The sequence below is a fragment of the Ranitomeya variabilis genome, chromosome 6, assembly GCF_051348905.1.
Source record: "Ranitomeya variabilis isolate aRanVar5 chromosome 6, aRanVar5.hap1, whole genome shotgun sequence".
NCBI classification, from domain to species: Eukaryota; Metazoa; Chordata; class Amphibia; order Anura; family Dendrobatidae; genus Ranitomeya; species Ranitomeya variabilis.
In genome coordinates, this window is record NC_135237.1 from 91,751,328 (window position 1) to 91,768,173 (window position 16,846).

Consider the following 16,846-nt stretch of genomic DNA (forward strand, 5'->3'; position numbering starts at 1 on the left):
GCTGCTCCATGGACAGCTTCTGCATAAGCTGGGAGAGTTCATTAATCTGCCCAGTGAGAGCCTGTACCAGATCCATGGCTTACCAACACCCCCCATGAGGGAAAAAACTGCACGGTCAGCTATAATGTCATGAATTCTGGGTAATACTGCTGTGAGAAACACTGCACACAGCAGCAATAGAGCTGAACAAAAACGTCGGGTTTCTAACCAGGTACAAACAGGACCTGAGACATATGACAGAGTGGGAGGTGGTCAGGGGTGGAGCCAGATGCCAAGGTGCAGAGAAGAGATAAACACAAAAGAGTTGTCAAACAAGCAAAGATCGGAGCCAGGAGATCACGAAGTACCAAAGGGGAGAGACAGGGGATAGTCAGAAGCAAAGCCAGAGGTCAGTAATCCAGAAGAATAAACAGAGTAACACACGGAAAGCAAGGGAAACACTATGCAAACCGGGGACACACTCCAGGGGTCAGGCACACAGACTAAAACAGAACATATAGCTGACAGTGAAACCTAGTTTGGAGTGAGTATAAATACCCCTCCCATATTGAAAGAGATGCCAACAACATTAACCCTGAGAGAACAGGACATTAGCCATGTCCTAACCATGAAACTTGGTGATTTCAGCACGAGCGGCGTCAATCTGAAAATGTAGCGAGGACCGGATGGGTGATGCAGAGGGGTCAGAGAGGTGAATGTAAAGATTTTCTTTAAAATTTTGGGTGTCGTTTACAGTTTAAAAAAAATGACAGCCAACAACTGCTTTTTTTTTATTCCACGCAGCAGCAAATTGCAACTCTTTTTGTAAAATTCAAGTAGAATTAACTTCTCAAATTTATTTGCTCATCTCTAGAGCTTACCTTTAGTAAAATTGCACTAAGTTTCAGTCTGCAACCTTGATTCCTTCATTCATTTTCAGTTCCCCTGATATATGATTTGCAGCCTGATTCAAGTTTCAGATCTTCTCTCGTGGGAGTGTTTCTCCCAGTAATATAGGATGGATGTGAGCTATGTGTGTATTCCGGATCATGCTGTCTTCTGTGTTTACTTATCAGCACAGCTCGAACCATGTTTTCAATAGCTGTACTTCTGCTTTCCTTCTTGTCTATAGCCTGTTTTGTCTGTTAGTCTTAACATACTTTCTCCCCTCTCCACAATGAGATTTGAGTGCAACACCATCCCGTTTCCTCTTGCTATCGCTAACACTGAGAGAAGGGTGGAGGAGCAGAGAGGAGGTATCCAAATCAATAGGAGAAACTCTTGTAAAATTTTTGTAAAACCCAACGACCACAAAAGAAAACAGAAACCTTGGCTCTCTGCTCTCTAACTCAGCAAAATAATAGACTCCTTGCTCCCAACTAATCTCACTCTTTTTATAGTCTGGGATTTCTCAGTACAAGACAAGCAAAAGCTGGACTCCCACGCAATAAAAAAGGACAGTGCGGCACTCACCACTGCTGTAATTACTTCTCTTAATTAATTGTATTGCTTAGCCATTATGGCAAAACTGCTGTTACCGAATTGTTACATCTTATGCGATGAGTCAAAAGACATTTCTGCATCAGTGGTGAGTGCGGCACTATTCTTTTTTTGCTACTTGAGGTTTTAAAAAAAATTAGGAGAAAGGCTCTCAATCCTGAGCTGAAACGTCGCCATTTTGGGCAATTAAATAACCACGTTTTTTCACCCTGAACTGGTGTGCGGTCTTCATTTTTTGTTTGCATATGGAGGTTTTAGTCACTGCCTTGAAGGCACGGCACCCAAGAACGCTATCTGCCTGTGCTGCCTTTCATTTTCTTTAAAAAAATATTCAGCTACATAAAAGAATTACAGACACGATGCAGCAGCAAAATTAAGATACATTTTTAATTAAATCTATTTTGATTTGCTTAACTTTGCATTTAGGAAGTAAGTACAGAGGTTTTCATTGACTGCAAAATTGTGGCCTATACTTAGAATAGGTAATTTATACCAAAATGTGAGGGTCCAGTCAGCTGATTGAAGAGCCAGCGATCACTTCGTCCCCTGCTGAGTTTACGAGGTTTCATTGTTTGCCTTTTATTACAGCCCAATCCTATATATTTCAGAGGCCCAGAGTGGATCCGACACAGTCCAATATTTAATTCCCCTCTAAGGCCTCATTTAGATGTCCGCGTTTGTTCACTTGTGCAAAAAAATGATCCTAGTGTCATCAGTGTTTTGGATCAGTTTGGTCAGTGTGTCAGCTTTTACCATCAGTGCTTCATCAGCAATTTTCATATTGAATGCATTTACTGAATATACATTTCAGTAGGTCAACATTTAGGATTTTAAAATAATTTTTCAAGCTGGTGTTATAAAGTGATGATATTCTAATTTTGTGAAAAGCACCTGTATCTCCTGTCATGTGCATAGGTTTTCAGCAGACATTCCTTTTAAGCCCAAGTTACTTACAGATCATCGCTCACACGGACAGCACTCTTTTTCAGCTTAGTCAGGTCATAGTATTGCTCAATCGGTAGCCCCCTGGACAACATAAAAATTGTGTTAAAAGAGGTAATGTTTGGTTCCAGCATCAGAACACAGTGTTCATTAGAAGAAGTGGTGACTATGAGAGTTAGCACGCTGCCCAAATGCAATCCATAACTGGTACATAATATATGCTGATGTTAGTTTTGATCCACAATCAGTGATGGTTTGGGGAGCCATGTCATCTGCTGGTGTAGGTCCACTGTGTTTTATCATGACCAAAGTCAGCGCAGCCGTCTACTAGGAAATTTTAGAGCACTTCATGCTTCCCTCTGCTGACAAGCTTTTTGGAGATGGAAATTTCATTCTCCACCAGGACTTGGCACCTGTCCACACTGACAAAAGTACCAAGGGCCTGGGGGTACTCGGTATCAGGTCCGGTCGCAATTAAAGGGGTGGTCACGGTGGCAGCAACCCCGTCCGTGGCCCTAGGGCTCCCGGTGTAGTGGGTAAGGATGGTGTGTTGCCAGTAAATAAACGGAGGACATAGGGTTGCAGTCTTTACCTGGTTTACTGATGTTAGTCAGCCTAAGTTCAGGATACCGGCAATAGGTGTTGATGGAGTCCAGGCAGCCTGAAGACGAGTGTGATTCCCTTTGCCAGGTCAGTTTGGAACCTTCCACTATGCGCTGGATACTAGTCCCTTGCTGCCTGTGGTTTCCTGACAAGGTCCTCTCTTACTCCCTTTCCTGGGACAGTACCTGCATGGTAGGCAACTTGAGCCGTCTCCTTTGAGGTCTCTATACACGGTGACTCCAGGCTCTGGGTGCTGCTGTACCTCAGGTGTAATATGGGCAAGTCCCCTTCAGTTTCCTGCCTTCCGGTTCTGCCATGGGACTTGTAGTTCCACACAGCCTCGGGCTCCCGGTGCCTGGTTTCTGCACCTCAGCCTGGAAGGAGCCCACTTACGGCTCCCTTCCAGCTCTCTAGTCCTCCTGTGCTCCTTCACTGTTCCTTGTCTGCACCAGACTAACTCCTCCAGACCAGAATGTATATAGGGAAGTTCCCCTTAAACTGGGTTTAGAGGTCCCCCTTCTGGCCTGGTGTCAGAATATGTTGCATGTACAGCTTACCTGCCAAAGGGATTCCCCTCGTCCTCAGGCATGGCATCACCCTCCCCAAGAGGAACAACGCCACTGTGGTACCTGAACTCCTGGGGTGCCACAAATATCTGGTTTAAAAACAACAGTATCACTGAGCTTGATTGGGCAGCAAACTCGCCTGACCTTAACCCCATAATCTATGGGGTATTGTCAAGAGGAAGATGAGACACCAGACCCAACAACGCAGACAAGCAGAAGGCTGCTATCAAAGCAACCTGGGCTTCCATAACACCTCAGCAGTGCTACAGGCTGATCGCCTCCATGCCAGGCCGCATTGATGCAGTAATTGATTCAAAAGGAGCCCTGACCAAGTACTGAGTGCATTTACTGAACATACATTTCAGTAGGCCAACATTTCGGATTTTAAAATCATTTTTCAAGCTGGTGTTGTAAAGTATTCTAATTTACTGAGATAATGACTTCTGGGTTTTTATTAGATGTAAGCCATAATCATCAACATTAACAGAAATAAACACCTGAAATGCATCACTCTGTTTGTAATGACTCTATATAATATATGAGTTTCATTTTTTGTATTGAAGACCTGAAATAAATTAACTTTTTGATGATATTCTAATTTTGTGAGATGCACCTGCACATGCAAAATACACTTTATTTTGCTGCCAGACTATTGATTAATAAAATATTTTGGAAAATTAAAGGGGTTGTCCACTGCTCGGACTTATACTCCCTTCCGGTGCTGGAGCTGTTCCAGCGGTGTGGCCACTGTCTCTCCTGGCAGTCACGTAACAGTATGACGTCACGCGAAACCTGCGGCCAATCAGCATTTGATTCACTCTCCCCGCATTCGGAAGTATCACATAGTGTACATCTGAAGGTAGATAGAAAGCAGCAGCGCTCACTTCCTCCAGATAAAAGCGATTTCAGTGAAATGTGACGTCACATTGTTACACAATCACCAGGAGAGGCAGTACCGACACCGCTGGAACAGCTCTGGCACCGGAGGGGAGTATAAAATATTATTTTAAAACATACAGATTGCGAAGGGATTGTCCGAGTAGTGGGCAAACCCTTTAAGGATTCGACTTTAGTAAGGTAACAATCCCTTTGATAATCCAGACTCACTTTTTGTGGATTATTAGATGTGTGCCCCTTTGAAGAAGCTCACGCGAAACGTGGTCCTGGTTGTGCATTACACACCCTGGTATATACAATCTTATCCTGTCTTCTCTTTTTGCTTTATGATGCTGCTTTTAGCTTTCTAATAAATTTAGTATAATTTTCCACTTGGATTTATTGGAACTTGAGAAGTTTTCTGGTATTATTGATAAATTGAAGCATTATGAACTTTAGAGTTTTTTTGACCGGTCTATTAATGTATTGTACTCGGGCTTTACATACAATAGCACTTCACAGTGGTGGAACTTCAGGCTAACCAGATGCACAATAGGACTTTTTTTTACCTTTTTATCTCATGCCTAAGTTTTTTAATCATTTTATGATTTTTATTTCCTTCTGTGTCTCCTGGTATAATAAATATAATTGATTTTGTATAATAATGTGGAATAGTACCCTTGTTTATAGGTTTTGTTCTTTTTTAAGGAGTGGCTATTCATTTGTGATTACTTTTGCATATGTTATGGTTGGTGTAAATTATTAGGTGTTCGGTCATTTGCGGAATTTTGCTGTTCTTGGAAACTGGCAATATATTACAAAGACATACTGATAGGGAATTTAGATTGTGAGCCCCATCGGGGACAGCAATGATAATATGTGCAAAACTGTAAAGCGCTGTGGAATATGTTAGCGCTATATAAAAATAAAGATTATTATTATTAATATATAATATGTATTATGAGGAGGGATTCGAGACAGATTCTACCTACCTCTGCTACCTAGTGACATCTAGTGGTGGAATATGAAAATAACAGGTGTAATTGAATTCTGCAGTAAATGAAGTGACTTTATATGAGAAATCCTGACCTCTAGTGGTCATATAGGAAGTTCTTCTATACAGACTAGAATTTTAGTTACATGATACCTTCTTCACTGGCTGAGCAGATGAGAAATGCAGACAGTTGAGATAACTTAAGTTTCAGCCTCAGGCTTTGTCTGTTACAGAAACTGACATGTTATAACATTTTCAAGTGGATAAAAAAGTTCCGTAGGATACACTATCCTAATAAATTTATGACTTGCTAAAAAGACCCAATATAAGTGTCATCATATATTTCACATGTTGGTAAAACCACAAATTCAATTTTAATAAAATATAATATCTGACAATTTACTTGGATTTTTTTCCATATGGTTCATCAAATAAAGATAAAACATACAGGGCAATAATTGCAGCCAATATAGAAAAGTTACTGTTCAGTTACAAAATATCTGAACTTGGTATTGGCCTTTAATTTAGAATCACTTTGCAATTGCCCAAGAATATGACTTATACATGTCCAAAATATAATACTAAAGAATAAAAATAGAGTTTTAACTAAGTAAGTATCGATAGCGTACCTGGGCCAAGGGTCTCCTCCATACCCATAGTGCTTATGCCCTTTTGCCTCTTGTGATGGGGGTTCTGTCTTCGGTCGCCGATCCTCTGGAAGAGCCACAGCTCCGATTCCTCCATATTCTCTTTCTCTGCCCCATGGAAGCCTTGGTATAATGGGTGTTGATGAACGATACTCATTATATCTGCATGATAGTTAGAATCATGGATCATGTTCACATTGGAAATAATTTCATTGGCTTCAAAAGATTGCATTAATTGATGCTGACAAAATAAAAATGCTGTGAAATAGTAAGAGGATATTTGGGAAACCAAAACCAAAATAAAGCAATCAATAGATGTAAGTTTGGCGTAGTTCTGTCTCTTTAAGTGACTCATCCTATCAGCATCCAGCGTTCTTACACTTATAGCCTTGAGCAGTCATGAGTCAATCAATACGTTCACGGTTTCTATGGGTCACAAATGTGCTAGCAACAGATACGCAAACATGATTCTCCAACATATAGGAGTAGCATTCCTGTATGCAGAAAAGCATGAAGGGATGTATTTATTAAGGGGCCTAAATAAATCTTATATGTACAGTGTTTGTGTGTGTTTATATATATATATATATATATATATATATATATATATATAGTATGTGTTGTACAGTTATCTACATTTTGCAGCCTAGTTACTTAAATGTACCATATTTTTATGCTATGTACAAATAAACTCAAACTCATCAAAAGTAGCAACCAGGCTACATACATAGTCAAAAATGTAAATGCAAACCATGGCAAATGGACAGGTTGCATTTTCCTGTCCAATAATTTTTAGTATGTCATCAGCCATAAGTGTTTTTAGATGGTCTTAGACTCTGTAGAAATACATGAATATTGTACCTGTTGGATCTGTTGGATGAAATATTTTTTTCCTTCTTTCTTATGCTGTGTCTGCAGCTTTGGCTAGCTTTACTTCCAGCCCCAGTACAGACCACGTACAGTGCCTTGACAAAGTATTCACAGCACATGAATTGTTCCTCATTTGTTCACGTTGCAAACACAAACTTAAAAGTATTTTATTGGGATTTTATGTGATGCACCAACTCAAAGTAGCAAGTATTTGAGAAGTGTAAAGGAAATGATGGCTCAGTGAGATTGGATGGAGAAGGTTCTACTTTGGTCTCATCTGAACACAGCACCTTCTTCCACATATTAGCTACGTGGCATGTGGAAGAAGGGGCACTGGTCAGATGAGACCAAAGATGCTCTGGGCTAAATGCAAAACGCTTTGTGTGACGGAAAACTAACATTGTACGTCATCCTGAAAACACCATCCCCACCATCAATCCCAGCAGCAGTGTAAGAGTATGACTGGGACGGTCATGTGCTTCTGCCTTAATAAGAAAACTGTTACAATTAATCTATAGGAAAATGTGTTTCATTATGCGTAGAACCTTATAGGCACCAAAGTGCATGGTTAATGTATTGTGATATAATAGATATAGTATGTACAATTTCATAGTTTTATAAGTACTATGTGGATCTCTCTAATGTGTTTTTGATGAATGTATAATGTATTGACATATTAGGAATAAGGTAAAGTGTAGGGATAAGCTTAGGATATGAGGTATAGCATAGGATATAGGATTTAGTATTATTGTCAGATATAAGCTAGGGAAAGTGCAGTTGTGGGCACAGTAGATTCAGGAAGTGGAAATGCACAAGTTTAGGAACAGTTAAGTGGTTGGGAAAAGCCTAGCCTATGGGAGGGAGCAAGGTTATAATAAGGGGAGTTGGAGATTAATTGTGATAGTAGAAGATCAAGGCCAGTGGGCTGGAGGGCACAACTATCAAGAGCATGAGAATGGCCGCGATAAACCACAGCAGATCTTCCCAGGTTTTCTACAGTCCGAATTAGGCCTTAATCTCTTTCCACAAGGAAAGTATATCCTATATAATGTATACAGCAGTCTCAGTGTCTCTTATGTAATGTATGCAGCAGTCTCAGTGTCTCTTATGTAATGTATGCAGCAGTCTCAGTGTATCCTATGTGTGGATATACAGCAGAATCTCATTGTATCATATGCTAAGTGAATACGGTAGAGTCTCGATGTCTCCTATGTGATGTATACAGCAGACCTCCCACTTCTTGAGTTTTATAACTGTTATGTGAGCAATTCTGAATTTCTTACTTTGAGGAGACATACGTTGCAATATGCATTTGAGTTCAGAGAAACCTACAGTTGCGAGCAGTACTTTTTAAAATCACCATCGGAAAGAGTAAACTGTGCTCCTGACTGACTGATGCAAACCTGAGTAAGCAGTGGCGAGTAACAACATCATAAATACCAGCTCACATCATGGGTTTGGAACAGTCTATGAGATAGTGGGTTTTAAGCACAATATAAACAATATAGTCAAATGACTGCAATTTCTTCCTGCCAATTTTCTTGGGTTCTTGTACGGCCATGGGATGAGATTTTGAAGAATATGGGACACTGGAATCTTGAGCGCTCTCCCTTGACCCCTCTATCAAACGTAAGTCCATTCGGTGGCAAAAAAAAACTATATGAAGGGAAAATAGAAAATTCTTACAGGTACTTTCATACTTGATCCGAGTGAGTAGGCTGATAAATAAGATAGCAATGACATCATTGTTCCATGCCTATTCAGCAAACAGAGTCCAGAACTGGTTGTCGTAATGTCACGTTGAGTTAGTCCCTTGTCTATGTCAGCGTATAGAGTCAATGCTAAATACCCTAAGGGAGGCAGTCCGGAAGGATAGTAGAGAATGCATCATTGGATTGTCACATTCTTATAATGGTTTGGTCCAAAACAAAGCTTCTCCACATAGCAGAGATATAAGGCAAATATATGCCACTTTTGTGGGGAGGTTTTGAGGAGCTGGAGTTATAGCACCAAAAGTTTTGGCCAGTGCTCCATGTGGGCTGAGAAGTTACACACAACATTTACAGCCTCCCGTGGACTTACAGCAAGTTGCAAAACCAATCTAGATAAGCCCTCCATATCTAACAAAAGTGTTCTTTTGTGGGCTCACCTGCTGAAGTGGAGTCTTCAAGCCGTAGGTCAGGTTAAGCAGCAGGGACTGCAGGCGATGGAGCAGCCAAACGTGTCTTGGCAGATAGCACATAGATTATTGAGGACCAGGCACAGTGGGATATGGAGGATGGCAGACAAACAACGCAGAGTAATAATAAACAGATGAAGCAGAGGCAGATGTGACACACAAGAATATTAGATCATGGGAACAGTTGGTCAATATCAATCTGATATCTTCCAGCAGGGATGCAGTTAATAACAGAAATAACAAAGAAGTAGTAATGGTATCATTTTTATTGGGGGGAGAACCTCTTACAGAGCTGTATCATTACTTCCATTTGAAAAAATGTGATGACATTCTCCCTTTGAGATGTGCATTGCTAATATTTTCTATGTTATGATGCACTAAAAATGGATACATGATATTCATATTAATAATTGACAATCAGTCTGAGAATTATCGCCTTTTTTATGTCGTTGGATTAGTGGTTTGATGAGCAGTCTCTAAGGAAGCAATTATTTTGTACATTTCCTTTGGGAAACCAGCGTTGACATTAGAAATTCAAATGTAATTTGCAAACAAGAATGAACAAGATTTTTATTTTCTTTTGGAAATCTATGTACTTAGTACCAACCATGTAATTAAAACACAAAAGTCGTAAATCAACACTGCCCTCAGTTTCATTTATCCAGCTCATATAGGAAGGGTATTTTATTAACAATCATCCAGTAAGTCTGAAGTAATATAATAACTCAGACTAGATCCAATAATGTAGATTGGAGCCATTGACATTCTCAAGGGGACACTTTTTGTGCTTAAAATTAGTTTTATTGGTATCCTTATTGAAAAAAAAATATCTTGGCAATCTTTCCTCATCGGGATTGCACTGATAGAATCTGGAAATACAAAGGATCCAACTAATTAAGAATGCCATTTTGCACACCAGTCTCATCCCCCCCCCAAAAAAAACCAAACAAACAAACATATATTTTCATCTTATACATTTGAAAAATTACAAAAAGGAAAAAATGAGCCGATGTAATGGTTTGGGCACCCTTGGAGATTTGTGTGCTCAGATAACTTTGAGCTAAATTATCCTGTTAGGGTTATGGCTTGTTCACTATCATTGTTAGGAAAGGCCAAGTGATGCAAATTTCCCAGTTTTATAAAATCCCAGCCTCCTCTAACCTTGTGCCAAAAAAACAGCAGTTATGGGTTCTTCTTAGCAGCTGCCTAGCACTCTGAAAATAAAAGTGATGGAGATCAACAAAGCAGAAAGCTATAAGAAGATTGCAAAGTGTTTCCAAGTTAAGGTACCGTCACATTTAGCGACGCTGCAGCGATCTAGACAACGATCCCGATCGCTGCAGCGTCGCTGTGTGGTCGCTGGAGAGCTGTCACACAGACAGCTCTCCAGCGACCAACTATGCGAAGTCCCCTGGTAACCAGGGTAAACATCGGGTTACTAAGCGCAGGGCCGCGCTTAGTAACCCGATGTTTACCCTGGTTACCAGCGTAAACGTAAAAAAACAAACACTACATACTTACATTCCGGTGTCTGTCCCCCGGCGCTGTGCTTCTCTGCACTGTGTAAGCGCCAGCCGGAAAGCACAGCGGTGACGTCACCGCTGTAATCTGCTTTCCGGCCGGCGCTTACACAGTGCAGAGAAGCGGACGCCGGGGGACAGACACCGGAATGTAAGTATGTAGTGTTTGTTTTTTTTACATTTACGCTGGTAACCAGGGTAAACATCGGGTTACTAAGCGCGGCCCTGCGCTTAGTAACCCGATGTTTACCCTGGTTACCAGTGAAGACATCGCTGGATCGTTGTCACACACACCGATTCAGCGATGTCTGCGGGAGATCCAGCGACAAAATAAGGTGCTGGCCTCCTAGCTCCGACCAACGATGTCACAGCAGGATCCAGATCGCTGCTGCGTGTCAAACACAACGATATCGTTATCCAGGACGCTGCAACGTCACGGATCGCTAGCGATATCGTTTAGTGTGAAGGTACCTTTACCCTTTCTTCAGTTTGAAATGTGATTAAAAAATGACAGTTAACAGGAACAGTGGAGGTCAAGATCAGGTCTAGAAGACCAAACAAAATTTCAGTGAGAACTGCTCCTAGAATTGCAAGAGAGGCAAATCAAAACCCCCGCTTGACTGCAAAAGACAATCAGAAAGATTTAGCAGACTCTGGAATTGTGGTACATTGTTCTACTGTTCAGTGACACCTGCACAAATATAGCCTTCATAAAAGAGTCATCAGAAGAAAATCTCTCCTGCGTCCTCACCATAAATTTCAGCACAAGAAGTATGCAAAAAACCATCCAAGCACGCCTGATGCATTTTGGAAACAAGTCCTGTGGACTGCTGAGGTTACAATAGAACCCTCTGGCCACAATGATCTAAGGTATGTGTGGAGAAAGAAGGGCATGGAGTTTCAGGAAAGGAACATGTCGGCAACCATTAAGCATGGGAGTGGATCAATCATGCTTTGGGTTTGTGTTGCAGTGAATGGCACAGGAAACAATTCACGGGTAGAGGGAGAAATGGATTCAATGAAATTTCAACAAATGCTTGATGCAAACATAACACTATCTGTAAAAAAGCTGAAGCTGAAAAGAGGAAGGTTTCTACACATGTATAATGATTCTAAACACACGTCAAAATCCACAATAGACTACCTCAACACGCACAAGCTGAAGATTTTACAATGGCCCTCACAGTCCCCTGATCTGAACATCATTGAAAATCTGTGACCACATACCTGAAAACAGCAGTGCATGCAAGACAACCCAGGAATATCACAGAACTGGAAGAATTTTCCAAGGAAGAATGAATAACAGTCCCTCAAACATCAAGTGAAATACTTGGCTAGCTCCAAAAAGTGTTTACAAGCTGTGATATTTTCAAAAGGGAGTGCTATTAGGTAATAAAAATACAGGGTGCTCAAACGTTTGCATCAGTCCATTTTCTTTTTTGTAATTTTTAAAATGTAAAAGATGAAAATATAATTTTTTTTTTGCCTAAAATACAAAGGAAATGTGTCATCTTTAACTTTAGCCCTTTTACAGATAATTTCATCTTCAACTTGCTTAACTGTACACAATAACAGTAATTTTGACCAGGGGTGTCCAAACTTTTACATGCCATTGTATATTCATATGCAATAGACTTGTTGTAGTATATTTGTAAAAACAAGCAAACTGCGATTTACTTATCTTCCCCAGCTCTAGCGCTGAGACTCCGCTGCTACTCCCGGTTTGTTTTGTTGTCTGGAGTGCTGACGTCACGTCGCCACCTCTGCAGCCAATCACTGAACTCAGCGACTCTGAGCGGCTTGTTCACTCTTTGACTGCAACACTGTAGACATAATATCGGCACGGCAGACAATAGCAGACACTGAATGTAGCGACAGAAACTTTTTGCTGGACCCAGGGAAGGTGAGTAAGATACAGTTGCACAGTTTTCGGTTTTTTTTTTTAGCAAACTGCGCTCGGGAACATGAGTTTTCCCACAAATGGAAAACCCCTTAAAAGGACCATGTTGTATTGAATTGAACCACAAAGAGAATAAAACTAAAAGCTCAGTGGACATGCAATGTGTGAGTAAGAATTCCGGAGCTACCAATCAGTAACACTGCATTGTTGAACACCACAATATGAAAGTCTATTGTACACAGTGGTGTCGTTACTGGCCTTCATGCTTCATCTAAGCCTAATACGTTTTCCAGTGGTATCAAATCACAGGACTGTTGGGTGACAACTGAGCCTTCAGGCTTCACTTATAAATCATTCACAGTGACAGACACAAGCATTGTGCTAAATTACTGAGTAATCCCTCGGTAAGAGCAAGTGTTTTAGAACTCATAGGATCAAAGGCAATTAATTCTCTCCAACTCCTCCACCACAATAACAATAGTCTGTCATAATAATTAATTTGGTTGCATCATTTTGATTTGCTCAAAATTTTCTCATATATTAATACATGGATTAGTTATTTCCATGTGACGTGTTAAATTGTATTGTGAACATACAGTAATAGGTATGGAAAAGGCAAACAAATGGAGAAAGACATTGCAGATTCCAGGCTGCAACCACACTGATGTCCGGAGGATTTTGCATCCATAAGAATTCAGCAAAAATGCCAGCATTTGCTCAGAATTTGCAAGAAAAGGTCATATTACAAGGATATTTTCATATAGAAGTGCTTTGCAGAAGTATATGGTGCCTTACGGAGGCACCACAAATTGCCAACGAATCCATAAGAAAAATAATACATTGTTTTTCTTGAATTACAACGTGTCTTACGGTTTAATGTTATCCGGAACTGCATTTACCAAACTTTACCCCTTTTTTAGAACATCGGAGGGAATCCCAGAAGAAGGGGAGACCTCATAGACCCCCAGAAATTTTGATAAACTTCACAAAATTTCACGGATTGCAGCGCTTCCAGAGGCTTCCTGTTATTTTGCGTCATCAGATGGATCCTCAGCACCCAAATGCATATTCAGCAGGTGGAAACAGGATTGTAGAAGGGGTCTGTTCTGTAAAAGGGGGTGTCGAACTACATAATTTGTTACAAAACCCGTTTCAAAAGTTTGCGAATATGCATTTCCATACAATTTCACAGTCTCCACAGTTCTTTCTCTGTTTTCTTTGCAACAGGCAGGGGCGTACAAAGAAATTATGGGGCCCCATAGCAGAAGTTCTAATTGCCCCCCCCAAAAAAATAATTGTTGGGGTCACAGAAGATGATATCTCACAACTTTGCAGCCTCTGCAAAGTAAGTTTATTCCTCTCCTGCTGAAGCCCTAGATTTCTCTTTCATTGCCCCCATAAAGTACGATGCCAACAAAAGTGTCCCCCAAACACCGTATGATACCCCCATGATGAATTCCTCCGCATTAGCCTCCATATGCACAGTATAATGACCCTACTGTACCCCACCTCAACTCCCAAGGCAAAGTATGGTGACCCCAACACGGTATGATCCTCTGTGACCCCCATATAGCGCTCCATGCAGTATAATGGGCCTACATACATTATAATTGCCCTACACCTCTCCACACTAAATAATGGCCCGCACTAGCCCTCCATACAATATAATGGCCCACACACAGCCCTCCACACAGTATGATGGATTCCACACTGTATAATTGTATAATTGCTTGCATACAGTAAAATGGTCCACACATAGCCATCCAAATATTATAATGGACCCCGCATAACCTTCCAAATAGTAAAAGGGTCCCCACATAGCCTTCCATATAGTATAATGTGCCCCATATAGTCCTCCATATAGTATTTTGCACTCTCCATAATCCTCCACATAGTTAAATGCCCTCCCCATAGTCCTCCATATAGTATAATGCACTCCACATGGTCCTCCGTGTAATATAATGCCCTCCCCATGGTTATCCATATAATATAATGCACTCCACATGGACCTCCATATAATATAATGCTTTCCCCATGGTTTTCCATATAATATAATGCACTCCACAAGGTCCTCCATAAAATATAATGCTCTCCCTATAGTCCTCCATATAATATAATGCTCTTTCCATGGTCCTCCAAAGAATATAATGCTCTCCCCATGGTCCTCCATAGAATATAATGCACTTCCCATGGTCCTCCATAGAATATAATGTTCTCACCATGGTCCTCCATAGAATATAATGCACTTCCCATGGTCCTCTATAGAATATGATGCACTTCCCATGGTCCTCCATAGAATATAATGTTCTCACCATGGTCCTCCATAGAATATAATGCTCTTCCCATGGTCCTCCATACTCTATTGTGGCCACCAGTTACTGATTAAAAAAAACCCAACAACAATACTCACCCCTCCTCGTTCCACCCAATGCTCCGATCTCCTGAGCATGTGGTGTGAAGTGCCGCGCATCTCAGTACAGCGGACACGCTGTAATGTTGACAACGCACCCGCTGCACTGAGACATCAGGCGCCAAGAAAGAATGATAGGGGAGGGAGCGTCAACTGATGATCCCTACTCCATCGTCATTGCTCGCAATGATGGCCGAGGAGGGGGTCCCGGTGCGGGCACTGGCACCAGGCCCCCCTGGCTCACAGGTCCCTTTGTAGTCATGTGGTCTGCTGTCATCGGAGGTACGCCACTGGCAACAGGCACAGTACAATAATGTCGGTGTCCCAGAATGGTTATGAGAAAGGTGGATATTGTAGCGATGCAAAACACCTGCTCTTCTTTATAGAACAGTAAAATATGAGCACCATTTAAAGCACCTGTCGGTGAGGGGGGATTTCCTGATCGCTGTCCTGTCCCAGTGGTAATTGTCTTCTGATCATAGTGCTGGGAACAGACGCTTGATGAAATGTAATTTTTGTGCTCGCTTGAGACTCATATAATCTGCACTGTATATTAAATATAAATGCAATCACAATTTTACGTAAAAAAAATCTATATTGTTGATTCAAAAAGGCATAAAATCTATGACAAAATGTGATATTATAATTTCTCAATGACCAATTACATAACATCAGTAAAAAGTTCTAAAAGTTTGGAAGTAAATATAATAAAAATCCCACCTCTCATATTAAAGTTCTTACCTTTCTGGGGCTGTGGTGGGGCGCTGAGGAACCTGCTGAGGGGTCAGCAGTTCAGATGATTGTAGGGTTGGAGAAAGCTCCTGTGTTCCCTCATTTTGCCTGTAGTAGTAGGACAGGTCGCACTGCACTGCCATCCTTCATGTTTTAGCTGGATCCTCTATCACAAGGACATTGTAATCAGATATGTCTCTGGGCTGGGAACACGTTCTATAACCAACACCAACTGAGCAGCAGAGGCATCCAGGTTACAGCACGATCCGCCTACACTATTCTGATTTGTCACTTACTGACACTAACAATTGCAAGATAGCATTACAATGTCATCCAGCCACCAGCATGGAGAGTTTCTGAGCAGGCACATGCAGCTGGATGGAAGCAATGCTTTAAAATGTTTTCAGCAAATGCAATAGGGATCATGCATGCTACTATAATATGACCCGGTGATGGTACAGAGTTGTAAAATTCACCCATAGATGCGCTTATGCTGCACCTCTAAGCCATATATAGGTCCATATAGTTAATTTTTTTATTTCTGTCCTTTAAAGGGAACCTGTCAGCAGCATTGTGCACAGTAACCTACAGACAGTGTCAGGTCGACACCGTTATACTGATTACAATGGTACCTAGGGTGATGAAATCCGTCTTGTGGTTGTTCTTTAATCAGTTTGTCAAAAAGTATTTACGGTACTTATTAAGTTCCTTTTTTGCACTAAGAACTTTCTTGTAACTGTTTTCTCTTATTTGAGACTAAAACTGAATGCCTTGGTCTATTTGTTAAATAAATGTGTAGTGCATTACACTCCTGTGCCTTAAGATCCCGAACTGTTTAGTTGGCCCAGCCTACTTTTTAGCACATCCCCCGCTTGGAGGTTGTTCCCACCCTGTTTTTACTCTATATTTCATCTTTTCTTTATGTATTATTTTTTTCTGATGTTTTTAATTACGTATATTTCAGTAAATTATGAACGTTTATACTGTCACTGGAATCACTTTATATCCCTAGATGGTATTATACCCTTATTTTGGGTAATGTGGGTTCTACCTATGTAGATAAGTTGGTGTTCATTGTATGATGGGTGCTCTGAGTCCCTTGCTGGCTCCAAATCAAGTTAAGTTTTT

At 40.9% G+C, this 16,846-nt stretch overlaps 1 protein-coding gene across 1 annotated transcript in view; it reads right to left on the reverse strand.

Annotated features, from left to right (window-relative positions):
* SPMIP4 (sperm microtubule inner protein 4) overlaps positions 1-15,945 on the reverse strand; it is a 56,438-nt gene extending 40,493 nt beyond the window's left edge. The window contains exons 1-3 of the mRNA XM_077268791.1: positions 15,728-15,945; positions 6,090-6,269; positions 2,434-2,505 (exon numbers count right to left, since the gene is read on the reverse strand). Of these exons, the coding sequence (XP_077124906.1) occupies positions 2,434-2,505; positions 6,090-6,269; positions 15,728-15,861 (386 nt within the window). The 5' untranslated portion in view covers positions 15,862-15,945. The remainder of the gene's footprint in view (positions 1-2,433; positions 2,506-6,089; positions 6,270-15,727) is intronic.
* Positions 15,946-16,846: the final 901 nt, after the last annotated feature.